The sequence below is a fragment of the Rousettus aegyptiacus genome, unplaced genomic scaffold (assembly GCF_014176215.1).
Source record: "Rousettus aegyptiacus isolate mRouAeg1 unplaced genomic scaffold, mRouAeg1.p scaffold_m13_p_6, whole genome shotgun sequence".
NCBI classification, from domain to species: domain Eukaryota; kingdom Metazoa; phylum Chordata; class Mammalia; order Chiroptera; family Pteropodidae; genus Rousettus; species Rousettus aegyptiacus.
In genome coordinates this window covers 112,792,041-112,819,948 of record NW_023416309.1, presented here as the reverse complement: position 1 = coordinate 112,819,948, position 27,908 = coordinate 112,792,041, and the positions used below count along the sequence as shown (strand labels likewise).

The 27,908-nt window shown below is 66.0% G+C and overlaps 2 protein-coding genes across 23 annotated transcripts; one reads left to right on the top strand and one right to left on the bottom strand.

Moving 5' to 3' along the window:
- Nucleotides 1-236: 236 nt before the first annotated feature.
- TMC8 (transmembrane channel like 8) lies at nt 237-9,671 on the bottom strand. 5 transcript variants are annotated; one of them, XM_016143209.2, is made up of 16 exons: nt 9,561-9,671; nt 7,299-7,523; nt 6,999-7,147; nt 6,508-6,657; nt 6,159-6,241; nt 5,508-5,644; nt 5,055-5,202; nt 4,563-4,733; nt 4,130-4,269; nt 2,828-2,951; nt 2,412-2,509; nt 2,042-2,225; nt 1,755-1,885; nt 1,507-1,665; nt 986-1,064; nt 237-511 (listed from the first exon to the last, which is right to left on the bottom strand). In XM_016143209.2, exons 2-16 carry the CDS (start codon nt 7,445-7,447, stop codon nt 311-313), a joined length of 2,103 nt encoding a protein of 700 aa, XP_015998695.2. In that variant the 5' UTR covers nt 7,448-7,523; nt 9,561-9,671; the 3' UTR covers nt 237-310. The 5 variants fall into 5 exon arrangements, with proteins under 5 accessions (XP_015998695.2, XP_036078944.1, XP_015998694.2 ...); XM_036223051.1 differs by lacking the exon at nt 9,561-9,671 and adding an exon at nt 8,048-8,328 and having other exon boundaries at nt 1,755-1,813; XM_016143208.2 differs by lacking the exon at nt 9,561-9,671 and adding an exon at nt 8,048-8,326.
- On the top strand, nt 8,150-27,642 carry TMC6 (transmembrane channel like 6). 18 transcript variants are annotated; one of them, XM_016143217.2, is made up of 23 exons: nt 8,150-8,278; nt 10,220-10,315; nt 11,910-12,096; nt 12,192-12,334; nt 12,482-12,609; nt 12,762-12,857; nt 13,158-13,316; nt 14,576-14,681; nt 14,817-14,913; nt 15,142-15,399; nt 15,655-15,845; nt 17,341-17,485; nt 18,145-18,300; nt 18,722-18,876; nt 18,968-19,049; nt 19,253-19,350; nt 20,047-20,139; nt 20,448-20,523; nt 21,327-21,460; nt 21,567-21,743; nt 21,855-21,933; nt 22,824-22,891; nt 23,628-27,642. In XM_016143217.2, exons 4-23 carry the CDS (start codon nt 12,279-12,281, stop codon nt 23,692-23,694), a joined length of 2,421 nt encoding a protein of 806 aa, XP_015998703.2. In that variant the 5' UTR covers nt 8,150-8,278; nt 10,220-10,315; nt 11,910-12,096; nt 12,192-12,278; the 3' UTR covers nt 23,695-27,642. The 18 variants fall into 18 exon arrangements, 15 of the variants coding, with proteins under 15 accessions (XP_015998703.2, XP_015998704.2, XP_015998702.2 ...); XM_016143216.2 differs by lacking the exon at nt 8,150-8,278 and adding an exon at nt 8,662-8,773; XM_016143212.2 differs by lacking the exon at nt 8,150-8,278 and adding an exon at nt 8,836-8,947.
- The last annotated feature ends 266 nt before the right edge of the window (nt 27,643-27,908 follow it).

The window sequence follows — 27,908 nt, the reverse complement described above, 5'->3', positions numbered from 1 at the left end:
CCAAATCTTATGATAGCATCGCCCACAGTAAACAATCTCTGAGCACTCCCAATGGATATATATTTATAAATCGTATTCAGGGATTACTATACTAATAAATTATATACATTATAAAACATTCAATAGAAACAGAAATTTTCAAGGAATGAGATAAAAGTGTAAACACGAGTTTCCACCTTTTCTTCCTGCCGTCCTTGGGTGTGCGAACCCCGCTTTGGGACGCCCACTGAGAGTGGCGGGGGGGGGGGGGGGGGGCGGGTCACCGGGAGCAGGAGCATGGGGGCCGCTCTGGGCAGACGCGGAGTCGGTGCTACTGGTCCGCACCGCTGGGGAAGCGGAATCTACAGGCGGGATCCGCGGGGGGGCGTTCCGACCCGGAGGGCCTGGGGGCCGGGGAGCCCGGGCACGGGAATCCGGGGCAGAAGGATCGCGGACGCGGAGAGAGAGAGTGGGGGGACTCGGGCAGCAGCCGCGACAGGTCTTCCACCAGGTGCCACTTCTCCTGGACTTGCTGCAGCAGAGCGAGCGGCGGGTTAACAGAGGCGCCTCCTTCCACGAGCCGGCCGGCGGGGGTGAAGCTGTCAGCTCCCCAGCTGCAGCTCAGCCGCCCCCTACCCAGGCCCCGCCCCACCGCGAGGCCCCGCCCCAGCCAGAGGCCACGCCCCTCAAGAGGCCACGCCCCTCCAGAGCCCGCGCCACGTCCGAGGCCCATCTTTCTTTGATTCCGCCCCCAGGGAGGCCACGCTCCGCAAGGCCCAGTCCACCCCCCCGGAACGCTCCAGCAGGGTCCCGTCCCGCCCCGCTCTCAGACCCAGGCCGTGCTCCTGCTAAACCCTTGACGCCAGGTCTAGGGCGCTGTTCCTGTGTATGGGTCCCGGCCCGAGGCCACGCCTAGAGCCCATCCTGTCTGTCCACCATCCCCGCTTTTCCCCCGACAGGGTCTCGCCCGCAGCGGGCGGCCCCTCCCAGCTCAGATGACACTCACCCACACGAGCTGCTTCCGGAGTCCCTGGATGGCCCTCGCGTTGGCCTGGGACTGCGAGACGCACACGGTCAGGATGAGGCTTTGGACAGATGGGAATCCAAGGTCGGTCACCTCACTACTTCCTCCCTCCCACCCAGTCTTTTAAAAACGGCTCCTGGGGTCGTCTCTCTGCCTGCGTTTGCAGACACTGCTTCCTCTCCCGTCCCACCCTGACCCTCCCGTGGACGCTCAGCCTCCCCTCCCCTAGCTGGCAATGGGGATGACGCTGCAGGTTCACCGCGTCTGCGCTAGGCACCGTGCTTCCCCAGGGGTCAGGTAAGGGGCGGGCTTTGCAGGTGAGGCCCTGAGGGGCCTGCCCAGGGGCTGCCTAAGACCACAGGAGGAACCCCCAGGCCACCTCCCTTGGAGCCCCTGCCTCCCTTGTCTGGCTCCCGGGTCCCATGAGGTGGGGTGCCCATGGAAGGAAGGACCCCCCCACTCCAAGACGCTCCCTCCCTTGGCCCCTGCTGTCCTAGAGGAACCTGAGCAGGATGAGGAGGGGAAAGCTGAAGGCACGGGAGCCCAAGTAGTGGAGGGCGCGCTGGCCAGAGGGTGGCAGCCGGAGGGCCACCAGCTCTGGGACCACCTGCCAGGGGGCTGAGTAGTTGGCGAAGAGGCCACAGTCCCAGGAGGAGTGGATGCTGTGGAGAGAGGGCCGGAGTGGGCTGGCGTCAGGCACCCAGTGAGGAGCTGCCCGCCCACCAGCCTCCAGCCCCTCCACGCCCCTCACCTGCTGACCACGTAGCCAAGGGGCACGGTGGCCAGAAGCAGGCCCAGGATGAGCACCAGCTGGAAGAAGAAGGTGGAGCTGGAGGCACGGAATCGTCGGTGGGACACCCTGGAGTTCTTGAGGAGGGTGTACTGGGGAGCGACAGCAGTGCGGGTGTCAGCCTCGCATCGAATGCCAAGGCGCCCGAGGCCCGGGGAGGGGGCGCAGAGCAGGGGAGGCGGCAGGAGCAGGACGCGAGCCCCACCCAGCTACAGCCCTGCGCCCCGCCCCAGCCCGGGAGCCTGCACCTTCTTGATGTAGAAGGTGAGGAAGATGAAGACGCTGTTGAGCAGGGGCAGCAGCGGGCAGTAGAAGAGACCCATCCAGGTGATCGTCTGCGCCGCCACTATGTCCAGCACGTTCTTGGGCACCAGGAACTCCTCCCGGCCCAGCCAGGCCCAGAACCGGCCTGAGAATCGCTCCACCAGCAGCCTGGGGGCGGGAAGTGTCCAGGGACCACCATCCGGGAGGATGTGTGGACCACATCCGTCACGGTCATGGCCATAGGCCCTCCCACACTCACACGGAGCTGCTTGTGAGCTGCTCGCCCTTGGCTGTGGCCACCGGCCACCACCGGACATGCCCAGGCTACCCCCGTGGTGTCCCCACGTGGCTCACCTCCTCGGCAGGCTGACGCAGAAGGCGAAGGCCAAGGTGAGCAGGAAGTTGAAGGTGCTCAGCCGGTACAGCTCCTCCCCCACCGCATTCTCCCAGCACTGGTGCAGAGGGGCCCTGTCACTGTCCACAGTCCCAGCCGCCCCTCGCCCACCCGCTGGGGGGGTCTCTGTGGCACAGGAGCCTTGCCCGGAGTCTGGGATGATCGCTAAGTTAAAACCCAGGTTTCGAGGGTAAGATTTGAGCAGGAAAAACCCACAGCCCAGACCGCCGCCCTCCAGGGCACAGTGTGGTGTGGGCAGCTCTGCCCAAGGCCTCTCCCCGCGGTGAGACCTGGAAGGGACGGGGACTTCAAAGGGGCAGGGACACCAAAGAGGAGGGGCACAGAAGGGACAGACCCTGATGGAGCCATCAGCCACCTGGTAGTCACAGGCGTTGTAGCCGTAGGACTCGCAGCTGGTCTTGTTTCCGCCGATGCACAGGATGGTCTGGCCCAGCGAGAAGGAGAACATCCCCAGGCTGGCCAGCTTCAGCACCACGCACCTGGGGGCAGAGGCTGCGTCAGGGGCGGGGCTCAGGCACGTGGGCTCGCTCTGCCCGGGATACAGGTGTGGCTGATGCCTGAGCAAGATCCTGTCTTGCCCAGGCCCAGTTCCCTCTGAATCTACCCACGACAGTGTTCCCAGAATCTTGGTCTCCAGATGACTCATGGGAGAAGGGTTCCGTTTTTAAATCAGTTTGAGAAACACAGCGCAGTCCAGGCGTCCTCCCCGTATACTCGATGGGCCTTTAATATCCTTTTGCGGGTGAAATCTTTCCTTCCTTCCTTCCTTCCTTCCTTCCTTCCTTCCTTCCTTCCTTCCTTCCTTCCTTCCTTCCTTCCTTCCTTCCTTCCTTCCTTCCTTCCTCCCTCCCTCCCTCCCTCCCTCCCTCCTGCCGCCTGGTACTTGCACTGCCGCGTAAACCACCAACACGCGCATGCGCACTCCTGCCTCGCCCAGGCAGGCGGCCAACCCGACACTATGGCGCACGCGTGGCCATCTAAGTGCATACTCCTCGATGCTGACACCTAGCGGGCTGTTGACAGTGGCTGTCAGTAGAAGGAGGCTGGAGGCGGGGGTGCGTGGGAGGCAGATGGAGAGGGAAGCCGGGCTGGAGCTCCCGGCGGGGGGGGGGGGGGGCGGGCAAAGAGGGTCTCTGGGTCCAAGACCGGACCCTGGCTCCGAGAGGAGACACGGAGCAGATCATGGGGCAGGGGGGGCGGCTTGCGTGCGAGCCTCCACGTAGCAGGCGTGGCGAGCTTGACCTTGGCCAAGGCATTGGCCCCTGAGAACCTCAGTTTCCTCACAAGTCCAATAGGGAAGTGAGGATAATCCCGCTTCGCAGGGCATGAGAGGGTTGTCGCGGTAACGAGTGTAAGCCCTCGGGGACGTGAAAACTGTGCATCCCACACTCCTGGTTCTCCTAAGGGTGTAAAGCTGGCTCCCCACACCCTCCGACAAAACCATCACTGGACCCCTCAGTGGCCAGCACTTGATCCAGACTGCTACCTTTCTTTGGCTAGAGGGGCCTGGAGTCTCCCCGACCAGGGCCCACCTGCCCTCCCTTGCTTGGCACCGCGAGACTGCCAAGACAGGCAGCAGGACATGGCTCCTCACATGCTTCTGAGTCCTCCCTGCCTTCCCCTCCCTCCCATCTGTCACCCAGGAGGTGGCGCTCACCACATAAGGGTGAGGTTGACTTCAGTGTTGGGAGGGTAGTTCTCCAGCTGGACCAGGAACGTGAACAGCAGAGGACCCAGAAAGTTGACCAGAGAGATGACTCCGGGGGGCAGGTACTGGAGCAGCACGAACAGGGGCTCCTGCAGGGATGAGCGGGGGTGTCCGTGGGCTGGCGGCCCCCAGAAGCTCCCCGTTCCAGTGCACTCCCTAAAATCCAACTCTAGGTGGGCCCTGCCTCTGGAAGTCCATGGACTATGGCGACATGGCAGTGGGCAATGTCCCCAGGTAAGGCCAGCCCCAATCTGGCTGTGACCTTGGGCAAATTGCGTTAACCTCTCTAAACCTCAGATTCTTTAAAGTGGTACCTCCCGCCGCCTCCCATGGTTCTGGGGTTCTGGCTGGGATTAAATGAACACATGTCAGTCTCCTGCACCTCCTTGTTGTCCTGTGAGTACGTGGTGGCCCAGAAGATGGCAGTGATGGCCCCCACCACCAGCACCCCGATGAGGATGTTGACCCGCAGGTAGGTGAGCAGGTGGCATGCTCGCTGGGCCCGGGTCTGCTGCTGCACCTGCAGGAAGCGATGCCGCTCCTCCAGCTCCACCTGTGGGGGGAGAGGAGGCGGAGGCGGCGGGTTAGAGCTGGGCCAGGCTGGGCGGTGCGTGGGGGCGGGTGCCGTCCAGCAGATCGAGGCCCTGGGCAGTGGGTGTGGGAGACAGGCTGCCAGCCCGTAGGATGACACTGGGGCGGGGACAGGCCCAGGCGTGGCCGGTGGCGTCCTGCAGACCACCCTCTATTGCACTGTGCAGGCGAGCGCTCACATCTGCAGCTGCTGCCTCCGGCTGTAGCCCCTGGTGCGCACGCACGTGTACACACACTGTATACACTCAGCACACTTACACACACATCGTACACTCGCACACACCTTGAACTCGTTGCTGATCTCGTGCTTTTTGATGCTGGTCGCTCCTTTCCCCTGGATGCAGAAGTCCCAGGAGGAGAAGACCTTGGCACTGAGAGGCGTCCTGTAGTCCTGGCCCAGGAACAGCATCTGGGGCAGCCCCTTCACCATCCTGGAGGGGCGGGAGGCCAGGGCCTGTGGGGGCGGGGCGCCTCCCGCTTGCCAGCCTCGGCCCTGGGGTGGGAAGCCCCTGGCAGTCCCGGGGGCAGACTTTGGCCTCGGCCTTGGTTTCGGGGCAGGGGGGAGGGAGGGGCAGTGGCCCCTGTCCCTGAGGTCTGCAGTTGGTGACACAGAGTTTGGACCCTGGAAGCGCCCATGAGCCTTAATGAGTGGGGGCCAGGGCAGGTACCACACCAATGGACGGGTGAGCAGGGAAGACCCCCCGGCAAGACGTGGGAGCAGGGGCCGCGCTCTCACCGCTGCAGAGTCCCACAGAAGCAGAGGAGCAGGCAGGCCAGTGGGCTCAGGAGGTAGGCCAGGCGGATGCTGTATGTCACGCCGTCCTCCGGCCCGGCCCGGTACGCTCCGTAGAAGAGGTAGGTGTTGTTGAAGGCCTGGGGACGTGGATGGTGACGACTTGAGCGCGAGCCCCCGCCAGGCTGTGTGCCCAGAGCTCTCCGTGTATCAACGCATTAACTCCCACAAGAACCCCGTCGGGAAGGGGGACGAGCACCCCCATTTCACAGAGGCGCCGAGGGTTTTGGCAATGTGCCCAAGGCCACAGTTCTGAGGGAGAGACAGGGCCGGAACGCGGAGTCTGCATGGTAACCGCTAAGTGGCTTCCCCGGGGCGGGGGGGGGGGTGGTCATATCCCAGGGGCCTGGACACCTGTGCCCTCTTGTCCCTTGTGCCCCCACCCCCACTGGGCCCGGAGGGCTGTGGGCACCTGTCCATGGGCCTGGGCTGTGCAGTGGCCTCAGCCTCTTTCTGACCCCACTGCTGGCCCGGCCAGCTTGTCTGTGTAAGACTGTCTCCCTAGAAGCCACGACGTTCTTGGAGAAGTGGGGGTCCTCTCAGACTGGGTCCCCCCAGCCCTCCTGGCCCACAGCCAGGATGGAGCCCACTCACCCTGCCAGTGAAGACATTCCAAAGTTGGTTGTGGAAACTGGGAACACCAGTCTGGAGCTGGGCGCCATCAGGGCACCAGAGAGCTACAGGGAGGGAGAGAGGGCCTGTGAGGAAAGACCCTCAGGCCTGGGTGAGGCTCCGCCCCTACCCACTGCTGGCCCTCGACCCCACAGAAGCCCGAGCGCGGCCCTGGGGCTGGGCCACCAGGCAAGCCGTGCAAAGGGCTCGGGTAGGTTGAGTCCCTGGCCGGACCGGGCAGGAGGCCCAGGACAGGACAGAGAGGCTCAGGGCTGTCAGGGCACTCCGCCCGCTCCGCCTCAGGGCAGGGTGCAGGTGGCCAGGCACTCACTGAAGTTAAGGGCGGGGCCTGGGTCAGGGGGCCGGAGCCAGACCAGGGGCAGCAGGACGGAGCTGGAGGTCAGAAGCAGGGTCAGCAGGTTGAGCAGCAGCAGGAAGCGAAGGAAGGTGAAATAGGACTGGATCCCAGTGCCGAAGAGGCCTGTGGGGCACAGCGGGTGGGTTAGGGCAGCGCCGGGCCACCCTGCTGAGACCCAGGGCCCACCCACCCCGTGGCAGGTGGGCGACCAGCCTCATGGGACGGGTTTCGCGGTCGTGTCCTAGAGGTCTAACAGTGCCTCTGACCGCCACCAGAGGGTGCTGTCACCCGCCAAGGTTCGTGCCCGCGCGATGGGGAAGGAGGGCGGTGTGTGAGGAGGGGGTGGGGGTGGGGCGGCGGGACTGGAGCGGGCAATGGCGAGCGGGATGATGCCCTCCTCTTTATTCTAAACTGGACGTTGAGAGCCCAGAGAGGGGCGGTGGGAGTCGGGGCGCAGGTCCTACCCCCGATCTCGTAGAGCGCCCCCTCCCAGAGCCCGAAGCCCTGGGCCAGCTGCTGCGCCGTCTCCCCCAGGCTCCGTTTCGCAGTCCGCCCCCTGCGCCGCCACTGCCGCCAGTATGGGGTCTTCGCCCCCTCGGGCTCCCGCAGCTGCCTGGTGTGGGGTGGCGATGGGGGCGCCCCTGAATCACCCACCCTGCGCACCCGCCAGGCAGAGTCTTCCGCCCCCCCTGCGACTGGCGCATCCTCGCGGCGCTCCCCCGCCCGCACCGCGGCTCGGCGGGGGCCGGCGCCCGGGCACCCACCGGATGAAGCGCCGGTCCACCATGGCGTAGGGCAGCGTGCGCACGGGCGCCTGGGAGGAGCGCAGCCGCTGCACCTCCGACTCCCACAGCTCCTCGCCCGCCGGCTCCCCCGGGGCCTGCCCGGACTGCACGGACCACTGCCGCAGCATCTCTGCTGGGGGGGCTGCAGCCCCGCCCCCCACGACGGCTGCGGGGCGCCTGTTGGGTGAGCCCGAGGTCTTGGCCCTGGCGCGTCCGGAAGTGAAGAGAAAGATGTGAGACCTCAGTCCCCATCGTCTCCCAAAGCAACACGTGGCCAGGGGCCTCAGCCTCCCCATCTGTAAAATGGGGATGAAGTCCAGAGGCCGCGGAAAGATGGGCCCCTCCCTCCCAGCCAAAGCCGAGGCACCCGGGGCCCAAGGCCTGCGTGGCCCCACCCCCACCTGCCACCTGTGGCCCCCGGCCTTCCGGTCACCCTTGGGCGACAGACAATTCTCGCTCTTTTCTACCCGCTGATTCTCGGGGAAGCTCCCTGTCGGGAACGCACAGTTCCCAGGCTGCCGCCGCCCGCAGCGCCCCGCGTCTGGGCGTGCTGGGACCCCCTCTGTCTTCTGTCTTGGGGTCTGGCCCTCAGCATTGGGTTTGCTGCGCCCGGCCTGGGGACCCCAGACCAAGAAGCGCGGCTACAGCCCTGGCCCTGGGCAGTGGACGAAGGGACCCCTCGGCCTCAATTCTCTCTCCTATCCCCCCGCACTCTGCACCCTCCTCACCTGGGGACAAGGGAGCAAGCGCCCGGAGGAGACCCTCTGCAACCCGCTGCCTTTACTCCAGGCAGGGCTGTGAGGGAACAGAGGGGAGGGGTCACATGACAGGAACCCCAGCTCCCCCCGCTGCGCGGTCTCCTCCGGTTCTGCTCCTCTCCCCGTACCTCCCTCCGCCAGTTTCCTCTGCTCTCCCTCCAAAGCCGGCACTTCCTGCGAGCGTGGGGCGAAGGCGGGCAGGTGAGGCGCGCTGGGCGGGGGTCGGCCGGTCCCTTCCCCGTGTGGGACCCGGGTAGGCCGCGCGGGGCCCCGCCCGGCTCCTGCGGGTGCCGCTTCCCAGCCCCCCGGGGCTGCACGGTGGCAGCTGGGAGCACAAGTCGGGGCTGCGAGCGCGCGCTCTCCGGGTCCGCCCCCTTCCCCAGGCTGGAGCCTGACCTCGCGGGGCCTCGGGCTGCGGGTCCCTGGCCCTTTATCTGCCGGTTGCCGGTGGCCCTGGCTCCCCTGGGAGGGCGCGATAGCAACTTCATGGGTGGGTCCCATCACATCGGGCTGAGTTATTTCCTAACTTCCCGCCTTGGCCAGTGACAAAGGCCCAGGCCTAGCACTTGGGCCATGGTGAGCGCTGAGGGGTGGACTCCATCCTCGTCCACCCAGTTAAGACATCCGGGAGTCAGTGACCTCGGCCATTTCTCCTAGGACCCCCAGGAGGCCACCGGGGCCTGTCCTTCTCCTCAGGTCAGCATCACCCAAGAGCTGAGCTCCAGTGGCTTTTCTACCTCCCCTCCTGGCCCCGTGTCTGGTTTTCCGGGGCCCAACTCTATGCCAGGCCCTGAGCTGGGGGCTGCTGCTGGGCACACAGTGGGCTCAGAGAGTTGGGGGAGTAGGGACAGGCTGGCAAGTGTACATGTGGTAAGTGCTCCAACCGGGCTCAATCCAGGAAGGCTCCCTGGAAGAGGTGACCTTCACGTTGGGCTTGGGGTCATGCGAGTCCAAGGAGGCTGGAGCTTGGGTATGCAGGGAGGTCATGAACAGCGGGAGGAGAGGCAGGGCCTGGGCCTCCATGCCGAGGTGCCTGGTGCCATGAGCCAGCCTGAGACCACCCACCCACCCACCTGAGGACCACACTGACAGCTGCAAAACAGCCTCGACCCCGGCCCCTCCCGCTCCGTCCAGCCGTAGTCCCCGGACCCCCAGCACCCCTTTCCCGGCGACTTGCATCACGTGTGTTCACCGGGGCCTCCTGGCTTTGCCCACCTGCTTCCCCAACTGGGGGCCTCTCCTTTCTTTCTGCCTCGCAGTTTGCTTCCGCCCTGCCCGCCTCGCCCGGCTCCCCCTGACCAGGAACGTTCCCCGACCACTGTGCACATCCCACCCGTTTTCTCCAATCCACGAGGCCTCTCCTCTGGCCTTCCGCCAGGCTTTCTCCAAGTCAGGCTTCTCGGCAGTCACCAGGTGGACAAGACGCTGGCCCTGGCACATGACAGCTGGGGGCCCCTTGACCTCTCGGCCTCAGTTTCCTCACCCGTGAACTAGGGACCTCCGTGCCCGCCTCCCTGGCTTGTGGGGAATAACAGGAAACAGCAGTGAGGACAGTCACAAAGTGTCAAAGTGCCAGTCTCTTCCACCTTGCCCTCTCCCCACCCAGCACACAGGAAGTGCCAGAGCTCTGCCCGCCGCAGCAGGAGCCACGCCCCGGTCAGGGGCGGGGCCGGGGGCGGGCCGCCCGGGGTGTTTGACAGTGGGCGGCTGGGCTGGAGGAACGGGTTCCCTAATCTGCTGTTGCAAGGCGCCCTATCAGTGGGCTTTTGCAGCACCCTGTTATCATCATCACCCCGGGAAACGGGCGCGTCTGTAATTATTGCCCCACTTGAAACTTGGGAAACTAAGTCCCATAGAAATTGGGGGTCTCACCGGAGGATTGGAAGAGGCCTAGACTCTCAGGCCTTTTGGGTGTGAGAAGGGGTCGAAGTTGGCAGGGAGAGGGCACAGTCACCCGAGGGCTCGAGAGCAGGGTGCGCCCACGGGCCAAGCCGGGTCATGTGATGCTTGAGGCCCGTCACCATGTGGGCCGGGCTGGGCAGTGTAGCTCCTCCTTCTGGCCCTGCCTGGGCGCCAAGTTCACAGGTCACCCCCTGGGCCCTGGGTCACTCCCTCCTCCTGACCCTGAAGTCCCTTTCCCAGGTGGTGGAGCCCAGACCACAGTTCCCAGTGGCCTTTTCCGGGGACCAGTGAGCTACTCCAGGGCGTGCAGGGCCCCTCCCCTGCAGTGCCTCCCAGGTAAGCGGGGGATCCAGGTGCTGTTCCAGGCCGGGCGCGGGCCTGGGGCTGGGGGCAGTGCTACGTCCTCCCTAGCCTTTCCCTGCAGCCCAGCAGCTCCACCCACTCTGAATTCCTTTGGGCCCCTGGAGCCACTGGGCAGTGAGCATCCTCCCAGTTCTCCAGGACGTCCTGGGGTTTGACCCTCTCAGGAGGGGTGGGGGCGGGGAGGCTGGGTCTCCCAGGCCGGTCCTACTGACAGCAAATGGGGTGGTGGGAGACTGGCCAGTGGGGGTCGAGGGGCTCCCAGAGTTGCTGCAGCCCCTAGGCTATGAGGCTGGGCTGTGGCTTGTCCTGGGCAGCATTGATCCCAGACTGGCTTCCGGCTGGGCGGGGTTCTCCGGAGGGGCCCCACCCTGCCCCTCCCCACCTGGCTTAGGGCTCAGGAAACTCACCCCAGAAACTAACCTGACCTGCCCCAGCCTGGAGTAGGGTGCCAAGGTGCCAGGTAGCAGCTGGAAGTAAGTTCTGGCCAGTGCCCAGGTGCCAGTGCCCAGGTGGGCCCAGGCAAGCCCCCATGCCCGGGGAAGGTAGCCGGCAGCCCAGGCCGTGGCCACCAAGCGCCCGGGCCCTCCTCCTCCCCTCTGCTCTTATGTCTGCCTCCTTGTTTGGAGAGGGGTGGTTCCAGGTTTGGGAGGACGTGTCCCGAGGGACTGCAGCTCTAGAGACAGGATTGGGGAACGCGCCATCGGCCCCGCCTCGGGCCACTTTCCCAGATCAGGCGGAGGGGCAGGACACACCATGGCCTTGTCTCTCCGCATTTCCCACGCGGCCCTCCTGCTGGAGGGGGGGAAGAGTCTTGGAGTGCGTGCTGACTGGGCTCAGAGACTGGACAGCTGGACCCCCCCTGAGCGAGGACGCTGTCCGGGCATAGCCCCAGCAGGACCTGCTGTCTGGACACCCCGGCCTCACCCAAGGAAGCCCCCTTGAGCTGAGCCAACTCTCTTAAGTGCTGACTTCCCCCGGGGGGAGGGGAGAGAGCCGGGACAGGGCAAGCCAAAAGCTGAGACAGGGCTCCGCAGGGCCAGCTGGTGGCTGGGGGAGTGTCGCCCGCCCCGTCCCGCTCTCGCGGGGTGACACCAGACAAGGCCGGCCTCATTCCAGTTGTTCTGGGTGACAACGGCAGAGCCCTCTGCCCAGACAAAGGCTGGACAAAGGCAGCCTGTTCAGTGCCCGCCCCTCCCCCAGCCCGCTGCCCTGCCCAGCCTCGGTGGAATGCAGAGGAGTCAGTCTGCTGAGAACTGGACCTCGCAGCGCCAGGCAGTGGCCACGGCTTCGTGTGTGTGTGTGTGTGCGCGTGTGCGTGCGTGTGTGTGCTGTGGGGGTGCCGGGTGGGGGCATAGTGAGAGGAGGCCTTCCCACGCTGCGGGCCTGGTTGGGGGTGGGGGTGAGGATTTCCTGTGAGAGGAAGCACCGCCTTGGGGTCACAGAGTGGACACAGGGAAGGTCTCAGAGCTGCCTTGACCTTTCTTGCCAAGAGGGTGGAGTCCCTGGGGCACGACCCTGGGGACGGAGGGCTGTGTCCACAGCACCCCACCTCTTCCGCATTTCCCAGGCACTGAGCGGACCTTTGGGAACTGCCCGGACCCTGGTCCCTAACTTCCTCTCTCCCTCCGTCATCCTTTCCTGGGCACTGGGCTGCTGGTCCGTCCATTCTGGTGTGAGGTTTATTTGGGGCCACTCGCCTGCCCGCGTGATTGGCTATGAATGGGGTGCAGGGCGGGGCTCGGGCAGCCTGAGTGGTGCGTGGTGTCTCCCATGGTCCCCAGGGAGAGGGCGGTTTAACGGGGTGCCAGGCACGAGGCTGACCCTGGTGCCATGCTCCCTGTCTCGTCAGATGGGCATCAGGAGGCTTCGGAGGCTGCCTGTGCCCCGGCTCTGAGCTGCTCCCGGTCTGCAGACGGGCTGGGTGCGGGCAGCGGACATGGCCCAGCCGCCGGCCCTTGTCCTCAATGTCCCTGAGACCCCGGAGGACCAGGGGTACGTGCTCCGGGGCTGGCGGGTGGCAGGACTGGGGTGTTCGCCCCCCGCCCCGGGAGAGGGCGGCGGGGCCGCGGCCTCGTGGAAGGGCAGGCTGCCGGGCCGGCCTGGGCCAGCTGCCGCCTGACGCCCGCCCGGTTCTCCCAGCTCCTGCGACGAGGGCGAGATGCACCGCTCCTTCCACCAGCTCCTCCAGGAGCAGAGCCAGTGCGTGGCGGAGGAGGGGCTGGAGCTGCAGCCCCGGGGGCCGGGCGCCCGCGCCCCGACGGCCTCAGGTGAGCCTGCCCGTCCCAGGCCGGGGTGCTGGGCTGGTGCGGCCAGGGTGCCGGGCCTTCTGCAGGCCTGGGATGGGGGTGGGGGCGGGGTGGGGGAGATTGCTGGCCAGCTGTGTCCCCGAGACCTCTGGACAAGCCTTCGTGCTCTGCAGAAAGTGACCGCCAGGCCCTCCTGGGGCCCGAGGGTGCCGTGGTGCACAGCACGGCCACGCTCCGCATCCTGGCCAGCATGCCCAGTCGCACCATCGGTGAGTGGGACCCTCTGTCCTTGGCCCTGGCGTCGGCCCCAGGCTGTGGGCTGGGCCAGGCTTTCGGGGGGCGGGGGTGGGGGGTCTGTGTCCCTCCGAGCCAGGGGAGGCCCGGCGCGGCCCGTGCAGCCTTGCTGGGTTCTAAAAACAATGCCAGGGTCGTCAGGTCGCAGGGATAAAATCGGCCTTGCGGGACCCAGTGCAGCCTGCGGCCTCCTAGACAGCGCGGTCCCCGGGTATGAGAAGGGGGTGCGGCCGCTGCCTCCCGGGGCCGGGCCACCCTGACCGGCGGCTCCGCAGGCCGCAGCCGCGGTGCCATCATCTCCCAGTACTACAACCGCACGGTGCGGCTGCGGCGCAGGGGCAGCCGGCCTCAGCTCTCCCACCCGGGGCGCTCGGCCCGGCCCAGCCTCCGGCTGTACGACCTGGAGCTGGACTCCGCCGCCCTGCAGGAGGAGGGTGAGTGAGCGGCGGACCCCCGTGGGGCAGCGGGGCCGGCCGGGGTGCGGGGCCGGGGTGCCGCAGACCCACGGGACCCGCCCCCGGCAGGTGCCCGAGGCCCGCAGGGGGGAGGTCCCTTGGTGCGGGGCAGGGCTGGCTTGGTGTCCGCAAAGGGTGGGGCTCCGGCACGCACCGCAGGGCACGGCACTTCCCGACGCTGCTCTCGGCGTGGGGGGCGTGGGGGCCGAGGCGGCGGTAGGCAGGCCCGTTCGGGCGCTTGTGCAGCGCATTGTCTGCCGGGAGCCAAACAGACAGAGAAGGGGATGGTTAATGACCAAATCAGGGCGACCGAGGAACAGCATCTCGGAACTCTCTAGCCTAGAGAGATCCAGAGAGGCTTCCTGGAGGAAGTGACACTAGAGCCGATGGGGTATGGGCAAAGGTCCTGAGGTGGGAGCGTGCCTGGCTTTTCCGGGCCATGTGGAGGCCAGTGTTGGGGGGCCGGGGAGCAGGGAGAGAGGCTGAGGGAGGGAGAGGGGCCTGGTCTCAGAGGTTGGCTTAGGCCGTCTCTGACACACCCCTCCTTTGGACTCTGGCCTCCCCAGGTCTGTGAACTTTCTTGGGGTCCTGCCTCTGTTCCCCCACCCCCAGTTCGCCCAAGGCCCTCGGCTGCTGGGTGACGCAGCAGTGCAGGGCAGCGTGGCCTCTGGGATCAGGGTGAACGTCCCGGGCCCACTCTGTAAGCTGGGCTGGGTGTCAGCTTTCTGGGTGTCATTTCTTGTCTGAGAAATTGGGGTTGAAGCAGCTCGCTCCCCTCAGAGTGGCTGTAAAGAGGTGAGGGCGAGCACCTCGGTTTTCACCCAGCACCCCCATGTCCCGCCCTTCCACACTCACCCCACGAGGGCCGGATGGTGGGGAGTGGGGTGGGGACGGGGTGAGGCTGAGGCCCTATCTCTGCTGAGCCAGGGCGGGTGGGGCTCCGGTCGCAGGGGGTCAGAGCACGGTGCTGTGGGGGCCCAGGAGCAGGGTGCGGGTGTAGGAGCGGGGGCGTCGGGAGGATGCTGGGAGGTCGGTGGAGGTGGCTCGGGGCTGCAGGTGCGAGAGGATGGCTGGCCGGGGTGAAAGACGGGGGATCTGGCCTCGGTGGCCCGGGCACAGGGGGCCTGTGCTGGGGTGGGGCAGCGGGCCGGCCCGTGCGGGGTCGCAGTGGGGTCCACGGTCTGGCCTCAGCGGAGAGAGGCTGCAAGGCCCCGACGGGCTGCCTTGTCCTTCTGCAGAGAAGCGTGTCCTCCTGGTGAAGGAGCTGCAGGGCCTGACGGTGGCCCAGCGGGACCACATGCTCCGGGCGATGCCCCTGAGCCTGGCCGAGAAACGCTGCCTGCGGTCAGTGCCCACCGGCCTCGGCCTTGGCGGCCCTGAGACCCACCCCCTCCTGGGCTGGGCGGTGGGGCGGAACGGCCCTGAGCCTGTGGGGTGGTCCCCTCCCTGGTCCAGCCCTGACGCTGCCTCCGCCCGCAGAGAGGAGACCTTGACCCCGAGGGAGAAGCGTTGGGGCCAGCGCGGCCGCCGCGGGCGCCTCTCCTGCTGCAGCCGGCTCCGATACGCCTGTGTCCTGGTAGGCGCCCCCCTTTGGGATGGGGCGGGGGGTGGCCCCGCTTCTTTCCTCTACTGCCCTGCCCGTGGAGTCCCCTCGCCTTCGGCCTGGGTCTGGGGCCGTGAATGCCCCCCTCGCCCAGCCGTACCCCCGCCACTGCCCGCTGCGCCTGTGTGCTGGGCTCGGGGCGCCTGCCGGGGGCACCCCCGGGTCCTCACCCGCAGGACCGTCCTGCCCCTGTCCCCACAGGCCTGGCGCGACCTGGGGCTGGGGCTGCTCCCGGGGCTGCAGGCCCTGGCGCCCTGGCGCCGTGCCCTGAAGCGCATCGGCGGCCGGTTCGGCTCCAGCGTGCTGTCTTACTTCCTCTTCCTCAAGACCCTGCTGGCCTTCAACGCGCTGCTGCTGCTGCCGCTGCTGGCCTTCATCGTGGGCGTGCAGGCCGCCTTCCCGCCTGCGGGCTCGGGCCCCGTCCGCGCCTTCACCGGCCTGGAGCTGCTCACGGGCGGGGTGCGGCCAGGGGCCGGGGCCGGGGGCAGCCTCCCCGGGGGGACCCCATTCCTGCCCCGTGGTGAGCCACAGTCAGCTCTCCTGATGCCCCAATGTCCGCGTGACCCCAGGAGGCCAAGGCCCTTTGTCCACCTGTGTTGTCCTCGCTGCCCCCGCCCTGGCCCTCCCCCACGGGCCCCCCCTCTGCCCCTCACAGCCTGGGGGTGGCTCAGGTGCAGGAGGAGGGTCCCTGACCGGGCCGGCCCCCCCTCACAGGGCCGCTTCACCGACACCGTCATGTACTACGGCTACTACAGCAACACCACGCTGAACCAGCCGTGCGCCCCCCCGCCGGACGGTGGCCAGTGCACCCCCGAGGGCGGCGGCCTGCCCTACAACATGCCCCTGGCCTACCTCTTCACTGTGGGCGCAGCCTTCTTCATCACCTGCATCACCCTGGTGTACAGGTAAGGGCCTTCCGCATGTGACCCTGACGCTGAGCATCACTGATCCATCCACCTGCCCATCCACCTACCCGTCCATCCATCTGTCCACCCGTCCACCTACCCGTCCATCCATCCGTCCACCCGTCCACCTACCCGTCCATCCATCCGTCCACCCGTCCACCTACCCGTCCATCCATCCGTCCACCCGTCCACCTACCCGTCCATCCATCCGTCCACCCGTCCACCTACCCGTCCATCCATCCATCCACCCATCCACCCACCCACCCATCCATCCACCCGCCCACCCACCCACCCATCCACCCACCCACCCATCCATCCACCCATCCACCCCCCCACCCATCCATCCACCCGTCCACCCACCCACCCATCCACCCACCCACCCATCCATCCACCCATCCACCCATCCACCCATCCATCCCCCTCCCACCCCCACCCACCCATCCACCCACCCACCCTCCATCCCCCACCCTCCACCCACCCACCCATCCCCCATCCATCCACCCATCCACCCACCCACCCATCCATCCACCCGCCCACCCCACCCACCCATCCACCCATCCACCCACCCACCCATCCATCCACCCATCCACCCACCCACCCATCCATCCACCCGCCCACCCACCCACCCATCCACCCATCCACCCATCCATCCACCCATCCACCCACCCACCCATCCATCCACCCGCCCACCCACCCACCCATCCACCCATCCACCCATCCACCCACCCATCCACCCATCCACCCATCCACCCACCCATCCATCCATCCATCCGTCCATTCATCTATCCATCCAGCCGCCTATTCATTCATCCATCCACCATTTATTCAACCATCCATCTATGGACCCTCCCTCCCTCCCTCCCATCCTTTCTTCCTTCCATCTTTCTCTTCTCCCATCCACCCACAGACATTTGCTGTGCTCAGCTCAGGGCAGGGAGGTAGATGAGCATCATGCCTGTCCCTGGGGAGCTGTCTGTCTAGGGGAGCAGACAGACAGTGAGGAGGCTGGGGAAACCCAGCAGCCCTGGGTGCTTGCCCAGGTATTACGGAGCACGGGGGTGGAGTCAGGCTGCCTTCCAGGGGAGGTGGCCCGTGGCCGGAGTAGGAGCTTAGATGAGAATGGGCAGAGAAGAGGGAGGGGAAGGTGTTTGGTTATCAGGAGAGGCAGCGCGAAGGTCCTGAGCTGAGCCAGCATCTTCGGCAGCCATGTCTGGGTGGGGGGCCGCTGGCCATGTCAGTGGCCACTCTTATAGCCACTTGTGGCTGGCGGGCACCATATTGGACAGGGCTGACTGAGAGTGGCCAGCGGTCCACACCAGGAGGCCGAGCGCTGGGCCGGAGGAGGGGCGCGGGGCGTGGCGGTGGGCTGATCGGCGCCAGGGGGTCTCCTCGGAGGGGCGTGGGCTTCGGCTGCAGGGAGTGTCCCTGCGCCTTCTCCCCGGCCTCTGCGCCTCGCCCCGATGTCGTCACCCCCCCCTGGCTCTGCTCCTCACAGCATGTCCCGCTCTTTTGGGGAGAGCTACCGGGTGGGCAGCACCTCGGGGGCCCACGCCATCACTGCTTTCTGCTCCTGGGACCACAAGGTGACCCAGAAGTGGGCCTCCCGCCTGCAGCATGACAAGATCAGAACCCACCTGAAGGTGAGCAGCCCCGGCCCGAGTTGCCGGCCCCCGCTGCCCTGGCCCCCGGTCCGCTGGGAACCAAACGGCCAGAGAGGGTTGGGTTCGCTCCCGGGTCCCCTCCGGGAGTCCCCGTATCCTCTGGTCCTCAGCGGGATAAGGCCCCAGGGGCTCCAGCTGGCACCCCCTCCCGCTGGCCACGTGGCCCCTGGTAGCGACTGTTACTCTCCTGCTGCGAGTGAGTGAGGGAGCTGAGGCTTGGAGGCCCAGTCCCTCGCCCGAGGCCGTTGGGTGGCCCGGTGGCTGAGCCGGGCCTCCTGGGAAGTCCCTTGCCTTCCCCACCGGGCAGATGGGCCTCGTCTGGGCCTCAGGGAGCTCCCAGGGGCCTTGGTGTGCTGGTCAGGAGGCTGGGCTGGGAGGGGGCGGCTGGGAGGGGCTGGCATTTGCCTCCGGCTGCAGCAGGAGCCCCCGGCTGGAACCGCGGGCGGGAGCAGGCCGACAACTGCGGGCTGGTGGGGACCGAGGGCAGGACACGGCCTTGGGGCCCCGTCCTGCGCTCGCTGTGGCTGGGACAGGCAGCGGCACGGGGGCGGGCGGGCGGGCGGGCGCGCCTGGTCCCGCCAGGCCGCGCGTGTGCGCATGTGCGCGGGGCTGCACAGTGCCGGCCGCCGTCCCCACAGGAGCTGCTGGCCGAGTGGCAGCTGCGGCAGGGCTCGCGGGGCGTGTGCGGGCGGCTGCGGCGCGCGGCCCTGCTGGCCCTCGTGTGGCTGCTCTGCCTGGGCATCACGTTCGGCTGCACCGTGGCTGTCTACATCTTCTCCGAGCTCCTGGTCGAGGTGAGGGGCCGGGCGCGCGGCCTGGGGGTTCGCACTCCCGCCTGGGTAGAATGGGCCCCCAGCGACCCCAGTGACCCGGCAGCCACCCCGGGGAGCGGGCTGTGGCCCCGCCCCCTGCACGGCCTCGGGGGCCCAGCTCTCTGTCTCCCCTGCATCTGCCTCACACTCTCCCCTGGTTTCTTTTTCTTCTGTTTCCCTTCGTGTTTTGCGACACCCGCGGCCCGCCCCGCCCCCTTCCTGTGTGGTTTGAACTTGAAGCCTGGGGTGGATGCATCGTGGGGGAGGGAGGCGCTGCCTGCCAGTTCCCCCCTCCTTCCGCTCTGGGACTCCTCCCCGCAGCCCCCTCCCGCCCCAGGCCCGGGAGAGGACCTGGCCCTGGGCATGGGGAGCTGTGGTGACCGCCGCCCCTCCCCCACCCCAGCAGAGCCCCGTGTCTGCCGAGCGGGAGGAGGCGCAGCTGGCCCTGCCCCTGGTGGTCTGCCTCCTCAACCTGGGGGCTCCCTACCTGTACCGCTGCCTGGCCGCCCTGGAGCGGCACAGCTCCCCGGTGATGGAGGTGTGCGTGGCCGTCTGCAGGTGTGTGGCTGGGCGGGGCTGGGCAGGGGCTTCCTGGAGCGCAGTTCCCAAGGCACCCCGTCCTCAGCCTCCATGCCCCCGCCTTCCACAGGAACCTCATCCTCAAGATGGTCATCTTGGGGATTCTTTGCTACCACTGGCTGGGCCGCCGGGTGGGCGCCCTGAAGGACCAGGTGAGGAGGGCCCGGGTGGTGCTGGGGGAGGCCGTCCTGGTCCCGGGGTGCGGGTGCAGGGCAGCCCCTCACAGTGGTCCCCATGCCGGCCTTGCCTGACTGTGTCTGGCCTGCTGGCCGACTGGAGTTCCCGGGGGCGAGGGCCGGGTGAGCAGGGTGGGTGGGGGCGCGGGAGGCAAGGCCTGAAGCCTGGTCCGTGTCAGTGCTGGGAGAACTTCGTGGGCCAAGAGCTGTACCGGCTCATGGTGATGGACTTCCTCTTCACGCTGCTGGATACATTCTTCGGGGAGCTGGTGTGGAGGTGAGGCCCTCCGGAGCGGGAGCCCTGCTCTGCCCTGTCCTGCCCATGCTTGGGGCACTGGGCTGCCCTGCCCTCGGAAGGGCTCAGAGCATCCTCACTTGGGTGGCAGTGGAGGCCACCTGGAGATTCTCCCGCTGGCTGTAAACCTCCACCCACACCAGCGTTTTTAAAAGATCATTAAGATCAAAAGATGAAAAAAGGTCATGAGCAAAACCTGGGACCGACGTAATCGATTTTTAGGGTGGGAAGGAGAGCAGGTTTCGGGTGACGTGGAGAGCATAGTCTTGGCCTCGAACAAAGAGGACCCGGAGGGCGGGAGAAAGGATCAGGTGCATGCAGCCCCTTTGGGTGCCCGCATCGCAGGCGCTTTCCGTTTCCTGTTTGTGTTTCCTTTGAGGACATGGATTTAATAACGTAGATTTTTACAGTGCAGAGCGACGTTCGATGCGGCTTGTGTGTGTTTACACCTGGTGTACCTGTGCGTGCTTAGAGAAAGGGCCTCCCTCGGGGCGGGGGCCCAGGCTGCTGTTCCCCCCCCCCCGCCGTGATATTGGCTGGGTGCCCAATGTGGGGTGGGCAGGGATGGGAGCCGGGCATGCGGGCCGCCCTCGGAGGGTGCCTGCCTTCTGGGGGTAGGGACGGGGTGGCTCTCCGGGATCAGCCCTCCCGAGTGACACTTAGGCTCCTCTGCCCCAGGCTCATCTCTGAGAAGAAACTCGGGAGAGGGAAGCCTGAGTTCGACATTGCCCGGAATGTTCTGGAACTGATTTACGGGCAGACCCTAACCTGGTGAGCATGAGCATCTTCCACTGCCCCGCCCTGGGGGTGGCGCTGAGCCCATTTCCCTCGTGGGACCCCAGTGAAGCACAGCCTGGGGCGGTGCGGGCCCTGGCCCCTCCCTCCCGGGCCACGCAGCCCGCGGCCACACTTGCTGTACCCGAACCCGGCCTGGCCTTCGGGTGCAGAGCGGAGGGCGCGAGGCAACTCGTGCCGCCCCAGCGCCAGGCCCCGGGTGGCTGTCCTGGCCCTGCGGAGCCGCACGGGGGTCATGCCCCCAGCCTCTGGACTGCAGCCCCCTGCTCTCCGCCGTTCCCCAGGCTGGGGGTTCTGTTCGCACCCCTCCTCCCCGCCATGCAGATCGCCAAGCTGCTGCTGCTTTTCTACGTCAAGAAGGTAAGGTGCCTGCTGGGCCCCAGGAGGGCAGCGGGGCCTTGGGCACCGGCGGGGCATGGGCGGCCCGGGTGGGCCGCTCCGCTGGCAGACATGGAGCCCAGGGACTTGGCCCGAGTGGCGTGGGGCCAGCAGCCCAGGGCCTCCCTCTGGGGTCAGTCCCCTGACCCCAGAAACCAGTTGGCCCCTCCCCTGCATGACCGCCTTCAGCGGGCTGGGGATCACTCCGCTGGGTTGGTTGTCATTCCTGGGTGTCCGTGTGCTGGGCTTAGGGCTGGGGACCTGGGGGACACTCTGGCTGTGGGAAGTGCCCCTGGTCCTCTGCCCTCAGTCGGGGTGCTCGGTGGCGAGGGCCAGGCCCGTCTCCCTGGTCCTCCATATCCTCGTTTCTCCAATGGGGACAGTGCCCCAGAGGAAATGGCCAGAGATGGCATTTATGAAGCGCTGGGCACAGCGCCTGGCCTGGCAGAGACCTCCGTCAGTGGAGGTGGCTGTGAGCACCAACCCCTCCGCACACGAGTGACCCTGGACAAGCCACCTCCCTTACCCGTGTGCCTCGGTCTCCCCTCTGTGAACCAGGCCTCGGCCCAGCTGTCTCTGTCCAACCTTCGGGCTCAGGTCCTGAGAGGGCCTGCCTGCCTGCCTCTCCCCGTCCGCCCCTGCCCTGTGGGGCGGGGAGCCCCATCCTGTCCTGGGGTCTCCACTCGGGCCCCGCCCCGCCTCCCCGCTCCTCCCTCACGGGGGCCCCACCAGGACTGGGCAGCGGGGTGTGGCAGCCAGAGGCAGAGCAGAGCCTTTGTCCCCAGATGAGCCTGATGGCCAACTGCCAGGCGCCCCACAGGCCCTGGCTGGCCTGCCACATGAGCACCGTCTTCGTCTCGCTGCTCTGCTTCCCCTCCTTCCTGGGCGCCGCCATCTTCCTCTGCTACGCCGTCTGGCAGTGAGTGGGCCCTGGCTTCTGGGGATGGGCTGCCCGGAGCAGCCTGGGTGGGGCCGTGGCTGGTGGCCGAGCTGTGGGGTGATGTGGAGGCTGCCTCTTCCCGCAGGGTGAAGCCCTCGAGCGTCTGCGGCCCCTTCCGGACCCTGGACACCATGTATGAGGCCGGCAAGGTGTGGGTGCGCCGCCTGGAGAAGGCGGGCCCCAGAGTCTCCTGGCTGCCCTGGGTCCACCGATACCTGGTGGAGAACACCTTCCCCATCTACCTGGTGTCGGCCCTGCTGCTGTGAGTGGATCGGGGGGGCCCTGGAGGAGGACCGGCCCGTGCGAGCCCCCAGCCCGCCGTCCCCTGGCCCCGCTCCTGCAGGGCCCAGCCGTGACCGCCTGTCTCCCACAGGGCGGTGATCTACTTCAACATCCAGGTGGTCAAGGGCCAGCGGAAGGTCATCTGCCTCCTCAAGGACCAGATCAGCAACGTGAGTGCCCCTCTCGTAACCTCCACCCTCTGGGGGCTGCCTGCTGGCTCGCCTTGAAGCGCCCCCCACTCCTCCCAACCCTTGCGCCTGGGCTGTTGAAAGGGTTTGTTTCCCGAGCAATTCACATCAATTAACGTGTGTCGTTCCCATGGTTTGCAGTAAACTGAGAGGTTGCGAGAGGCCGAGAGGCCGCCAGGCTTCCCAGGGGCCAATGGGATGGGGCCCCAGTGGGGAAACGCGGCATTTTGGGGTGCATGGCCCTGCGGGAGTGCGGAAGGTCTCATGAGGATTTTTGAGCTACCGAAGCGGCTTTTGGACTTCCTGGGGGACCCAGGTCAGAACACGGGCCCTGCTCAGTGCCCTTATCGTGCAGATAGGAAGAGGCAGGTTAAAGCGAGACGGGGTTGGACACGTTTTTCCTAGGCACGGTACGGTTTGTCGAGAATGAGGTGGGGGCAGGTGGGCCCGTGGGCCTGGGAGCCCCGGACCTCTGCTGATTCGAAGCTGGTTCTGGAGGCCCCAGCCCGAGAGCCCGCCTGGTCCGCCCCGGGATACCTTCTCATCCCTCTTTTATACACGATGAGCCCGAGGTTAGGGAGGAGAGGATCTGTCCAAGGCAGTGGTAGCAGGCGGCAGGGCCGGTTTGAGCGCGCCTGGCTCTGCGGCCCTGGCCGGGCCACGGCGCGTTTCCCTTTTCCCCGTGGCCAGTGGGGAGCACAGGGGCACGCGTATGCCCGCGGCGCCTCTGTGCCCCTCCTTTAAACTCCCTGTGCGCGCGACGCTGGATACGTGTGAGCTCCCCCAAGTGCATTCCGCGCCGGGGCGGTTCTGGATGGACGGACAGATGGACAGTGTCTATTCTCACATCCTGCATGTTCCGGCGTTTCTAGGAAGGGGAAGACAAAATCTTCTTAATCAACAAGCTTCACTCTGTCTACGAGAGGAAGGAGAGGGGCAGGTGAGGGGTCTTGGTCACTCCGTGGACAAGTGTGGATGGAGGAGGACCAGGGGCTGGACACTGGGGTTCCTTCCCCCGGGCCTCGTGTGGCGTTGGGGGTGGGAGGGAAGTGGCTCCCTGGCTGGCCCTCAGCCTCTCGGAACGCCCCTGCCCTGCTTCCCCCCTCCCTCCCTCAGGGGGAGGAGGGCGGTGGCTATTCGGGGAGCCAGGGCACAGGGAGCCAGGGCACAACGGTAACGAAAGGGCCGCGGCCGCGGCGGGGCCGGGCCTCGTGGCCGCTCATGGCCTTTCCTCCTCGCCTGTCTGCCACTTCTTTCTTTATAAGTTGGGGGTCCAGCCTGGCTGGTCCTTCTCGTCTCTATGCTTCCCGTTCTGCCCAAGGGGTGAACGCCCCCAAAATACTACTCAGCCATGGCTGCCCCAGGCCCACGGCGAACAGGCTCCCTTCTCGCCCCTTGTCTCGGAGACTGTGGTTAAGCCCAGGGTGGGGAAGGCAAGTGCAGACATCCTTCGGCTTCCTGGACGGACAGACAGACAGGCGAAAACACACAGCCCGAGGCCCGGGGCTCCTTCCGGCCTCCGTGCAGCCTTCTCTCTGGACTCCTGGAGGCCGGACTGTGGCCCCTGAGGAAGGCTGCTGGGCGTCTGGCCTCGGCCGCATCGAGGGACGACCATTAGGGTCGCCAACCTCCCGTGTGGGCGACGTGCCGCCCTCGCTGACTTCCCTTTCTGGCAGGGTTGGTGGCGCCCAGGAGGCTGCGATGCCCCTGAACCTGCTCACAGACGATCGGGATGCCTGGTAGGACCGCGCTGGGGCCGGCCGGGAGCCCTGCATTTGCTCGCCAGCTCATCCCGGGTTGCCATGTTCCCACGGCCCTGCAGGCACAGACGCCGACCTGGGATCACGCTGTCCTGTCTGAGACTCTATTTATTCTGATTAAACATTTTGCAGAATGGGCTCGTCTCTTGGGAGACTTGCTCACCACCTGGGCGGGCGGGCTGTGCGTGGCCGGCCTCCTGCCCGCGTGGGGGAGGCTGCGGGCTGTGGGAGCCTCCGCCTCCTGCACGTGCAGCTGCTGCAGCTCCTGGCTCTTCAAGGCATCCCCCGCCCCAGCCACCCAGTGCCCGGGAGATGCTCCGCGGGCGTCCCTGGGTGCCCCAGCTGTTTCAGTGCTGACAATCTGGGGCTCCCATGCTGAGTGCAGGGCGCCCTCTGCTGGCCGAGCCCTGGATGGCAGGATAAACATGTCCTGGCCTGAGCACAGCCCCTGACTAGCCTGAGCCCCGGGGGACAGCCCAGGCAGGCAGGGTGACAAAGCCAGCAGCAGTGATGTTCTAGTGGTTACTGGGGCAGGGTGGCGGGGACGGAGGGTGACGTTTCAGTTGCAGAGGAGCCACAGGGAGAAGAGCCTGCCAGGCAGAGGGGCGGCCAGCTCCCACGTGGGGCCAGGAGCGGGCTCGGCGTCCCGTGGCTGGTGGGGAGTGAGCCCCGGTCCCTACAGGCCGGGTTTGAGGAGCCCAGGGGTGCGGGCAGGAGGGGTGAGGCTGTCAAGGCCCCGGTGTTTGATGGCTGTCACAGGGGTGGTGGCTCCACCCTCACCTCCGAGGGGGGGTGGGAGTCGCAAAGCTCAGGCCTGGCCGAGGCGGCGGCAGGGCCAGGTGAGACCTGCGGTGCAGACGCCGCTGCCATCGGCAGTGCCCAGGCTGGGCCCGTGCTCGCCCCGAACCGCCCCTCTCCAAGGACAGCGCCCGGGGGGTGCTTTGTGTCTGGCAGACGTCCAGGGGCAGATGCCGTCCACCGACACGGCCCTCGAGGCCCGCCTGCGTCGACTCGACTTCCGCAGGTGGGGGACGGCACCTGGCGCCCGGCAGATCAGGATCCCTGGGCCTACGCAGGGACCTCTGTGAGTAGCTGGCCCTGATCCCGGGTGGCCACTCTGGGCTGCGCCTCTGGGCATAAGGGCCGCAGGGTGAAGTTGGGTGGACAGCCCAGGAAGTGCGCAACTGACCTGGGGGGTCTCTGGGCCAGACCCCTCCAGACGTGTTCCCCAAAACGGTCACCAACGTGCTTTTGGATGGACGGACACTAACTGACCGCTTCCCTTTCGACGTGGCCTCCCCATCAGTTGCAGTGACTGGGCTCACTTCACCTGCCTCGCCATAGCTGTGAGGGCAGGACGAGCCACTGTGACAGGCAGTGACAGGCCCAGCCAGGTTTCTCGTGCGACGGTCAGTCACTTCCTCGGGCGCTGACCTGGGCGTGGCTGTGAAGACACTCTGTAGGTGCATTTAAAGTCAGATGACGTTAAGGGGATCCTCTCTCATGATGTGGGGTGGCCTCATCCCATCGTATGAAAGACGGAAACTGGGTTTCCTGGAGATCTGCCTCCAGACTGTAGCGCCTCCTCCCGCCCGAGGCCTGCGGGCCTGGTCTGCGGACGCGGCTCCCGGCCCCACGGCTGTCCGGCCGGTCCTGTGCCCAGCACACACCTGTCCCCCCGTCGGTGCTGTGTCTGATGCGTGCGTGGCCTTGGGGGCCCTCCAGCTGGAACATCTCACCCCGTGCCTTCCATGATGGAGGCCCTGGGAGGCTGGGCCTCGGCTGTGGACTCTCGTGGGCCTGGGCTCTGACCCTTATGAGCTGGTGGCCTCGAGCGTCTTCTGTAACAGATGACGCAGCTCTGAAGCAGTGCTCAGCACCATGCCTGGCACGTAGAGGTTTCGCTAAAAACGGAACCAAAACCCAAACCGAGCCATAATGGCCACACGAACTCTTGGGGATTGTAATTCCAATAGATGGCAAGTTGACTGCTATTTCAGCCCGATGACAAGGCCCCTCTGTGCCAATGCTTGACCTCGGCTGCTCAGTGTAACCAACTAGGGAGATCTGAGAACTCGTAGCTGGCTGAACTGGTTTGGGACACGGCAGGGCACTGGGAGCTTAATAAACCTCCAGGACATTCCAACACACACCCGGGGCTGGGAACCACTGCTCGGTGCTGCAGCGAGGTCCGAAGTGTCACTTAAGCCCGAGGCAGCATGGGCCCACTTAGGGGCAGGAGGGAATGCTCTGGTCTTCACGACGCCTGGGGGGCCAGACACGGTGGCCAGGTTGGCTCCCCCAGGGGCAGGCTCCGAGTCATTCGCATGTTTGCACCGTGACCGCGGGGTTTTCTCCGTCCATCCCAAGAGCACGAGCCCTGTGAGACGCTTCCTGAGGTGCCCTGCTCTCTGCCCGCTCTCCCGCGAAGGTGTGCTCAGCTCCTGTCCACAGACTTGGCACCCCCGGCCCCTTCCTGTGCGTCACGCACCGCCCGCTGAGCACCCCGCCTCCGCCTCTGCGGAATGAGGACAGAGTGCGGCTCTGACCTGTCGCCTTCTTGACTCCAGACGCCGAGTTCCCCTTTCACTCGTGGTCAGAGACCGCTCCCGGACGCCCCCTCACGCGAGGCAGTCACGTCAGGCCTCGGCTTGCCCTGTGTGCCCCCACCCGTCCCCTCCCTTCCCCAGGCCGTCGGGTCCAATCTGGCCTCCCGGCCCGGGGCGGATGCCATCTCCTCCAGGTGGCCTGCCGCATCCACGGGACACTCCTGAGGCAGAGTCGGGTCCTCCGGGGGCAGGACGGGTGGTCTGCTCCCGGGAGCGACTGGACACACAGGCGCCGAGGGTCGGGTCCGGGGCCGGCAGCGCGGCCGGCTGGGGCCCGAGGCCCGCGCTTCCTTCTGCCTGTCTCCGCTCTGCTCTCGCTCGTGGCCCGGTTTCCACGCTTCTTTTCGTGGGGTTCGGTCAGAGCCAGGAGTTCACGGCTTTGCCCAAGGGGCAACCAGGTCTCAAATTCTCAAGCAAACATGGGGCTGACTCATAGGAGCGGAGACAAAAAAAAAAAAGGCTCACTCTGCTGTCTCTGAGCTCGGGGCCACGGAGGACATTTTGGTTTGCCTTCAGGGGTCTATCTTTAGAATCCTGATGACTCAGAAGCACGAGGAAACCGCCGGAGGGTTCCGATTTCTACCTGCCACCTGAAACGACGGTGGCGATCAGCTGCGTTCCCGGCACCGGAAACCCTCTGCTCGTACGCAGCAATTCGTGGAGGTCGGCCCAGGCGACGTTGCGATAACAGAGGAACAAAACGCCTAGGAAACGCGGAAGACCTTCGTTACTCTCTTCTCTCCGAGTCCTCCTGATGCCCGAACTGGGTCGCAGGCGGGCGTCAGCGGTCCGCGGGCAGGACCGCGTCCCGCCGCCATCCGAGACAGTAGTAGCTGTCGCACGTGGCCGAGTCAGGCGGGGGACTGCTGGCGGAGCGCCCGCAGGCCCTGCTGCACGCCTGGATGGTTGCGAACAGGATCTCAACGTTAACTGAAAAGCCGCAAAGCAAATGGCAGAGTGACAAGTCAAGCAACCGACACCGGGAGCTTATCCAGGTACACCAACTCTGAGGATGTCATGAGAGACGGGATTCTGTTACCATACAGCAGGACAAGTCCCTCTCCCGACACACAGAGTGAAACTTGACATCTGTCTTCCAAAAACAAAAAAACACATTTATTTGAACAGCCAAGAAAAAAATTGCCATTTATTAAGATTCAACAAAGCGTTGTACTTTTGAAAGCAACTTTCGGTGCATGTTCTTCAACAATCACATTCTATGAGGAAAAACATTAAAAGCCACAAACTTGTTTCTTAATCGCAGAGTTACAGACATCTTTAATTCAAAAGAAAAGGTCAAAAACAAAAACAAAACAAAAAAGCCACCCCAACAAAAAAACAAAAACAGATTGTTTACTTCCATCCCCAATTAAAAAAACGCCAGGAGTTTCTCCACAGCTCCATGCTAAGTGGCAGCCTGGGAAGCCGGACGCCGGGTGCGTGTGCGCACGCACGCACACCTGCTATGCACGTGCAGGCCACACGTCAAACACAGAGCGTGCACGCAATGGCGATGAGATGCGGTTACTCTGCGGGAGGTCTGTTCAGCTAAATACACTAGGAAACTTGAGAAAAAAAGTCTCGAACC

Coding starts and splice junctions, on each gene's coding strand:
- TMC6 (XM_016143218.2), top strand. CDS start 12,279: ATGGCCCAGCCGCCGGCCCTTGTCCTCAATGTCCCTGAGACCCCGGAG. Junction 19,050..19,252: donor TGGGCGCCCTGAAGGACCAG/GTGAGGAGGGCC, acceptor GGTCCGTGTCAG/TGCTGGGAGAACTTCGTGGG. Junction 21,744..21,854: donor CTGGTGTCGGCCCTGCTGCT/GTGAGTGGATCG, acceptor TGTCTCCCACAG/GGCGGTGATCTACTTCAACA.
- TMC8 (XM_016143206.2), bottom strand. CDS start 8,578: ATGGGACCCACCCATGAAGTTGCTATCGCGCCCTCCCAGGGGAGCCAG. Junction 2,226..2,411: donor TGCGTCAGCCTGCCGAGGAG/GTGAGCCACGTG, acceptor TCCCGCCCCCAG/GCTGCTGGTGGAGCGATTCT. Junction 1,886..2,041: donor TCACCTTCTACATCAAGAAG/GTGCAGGCTCCC, acceptor GTCGCTCCCCAG/TACACCCTCCTCAAGAACTC.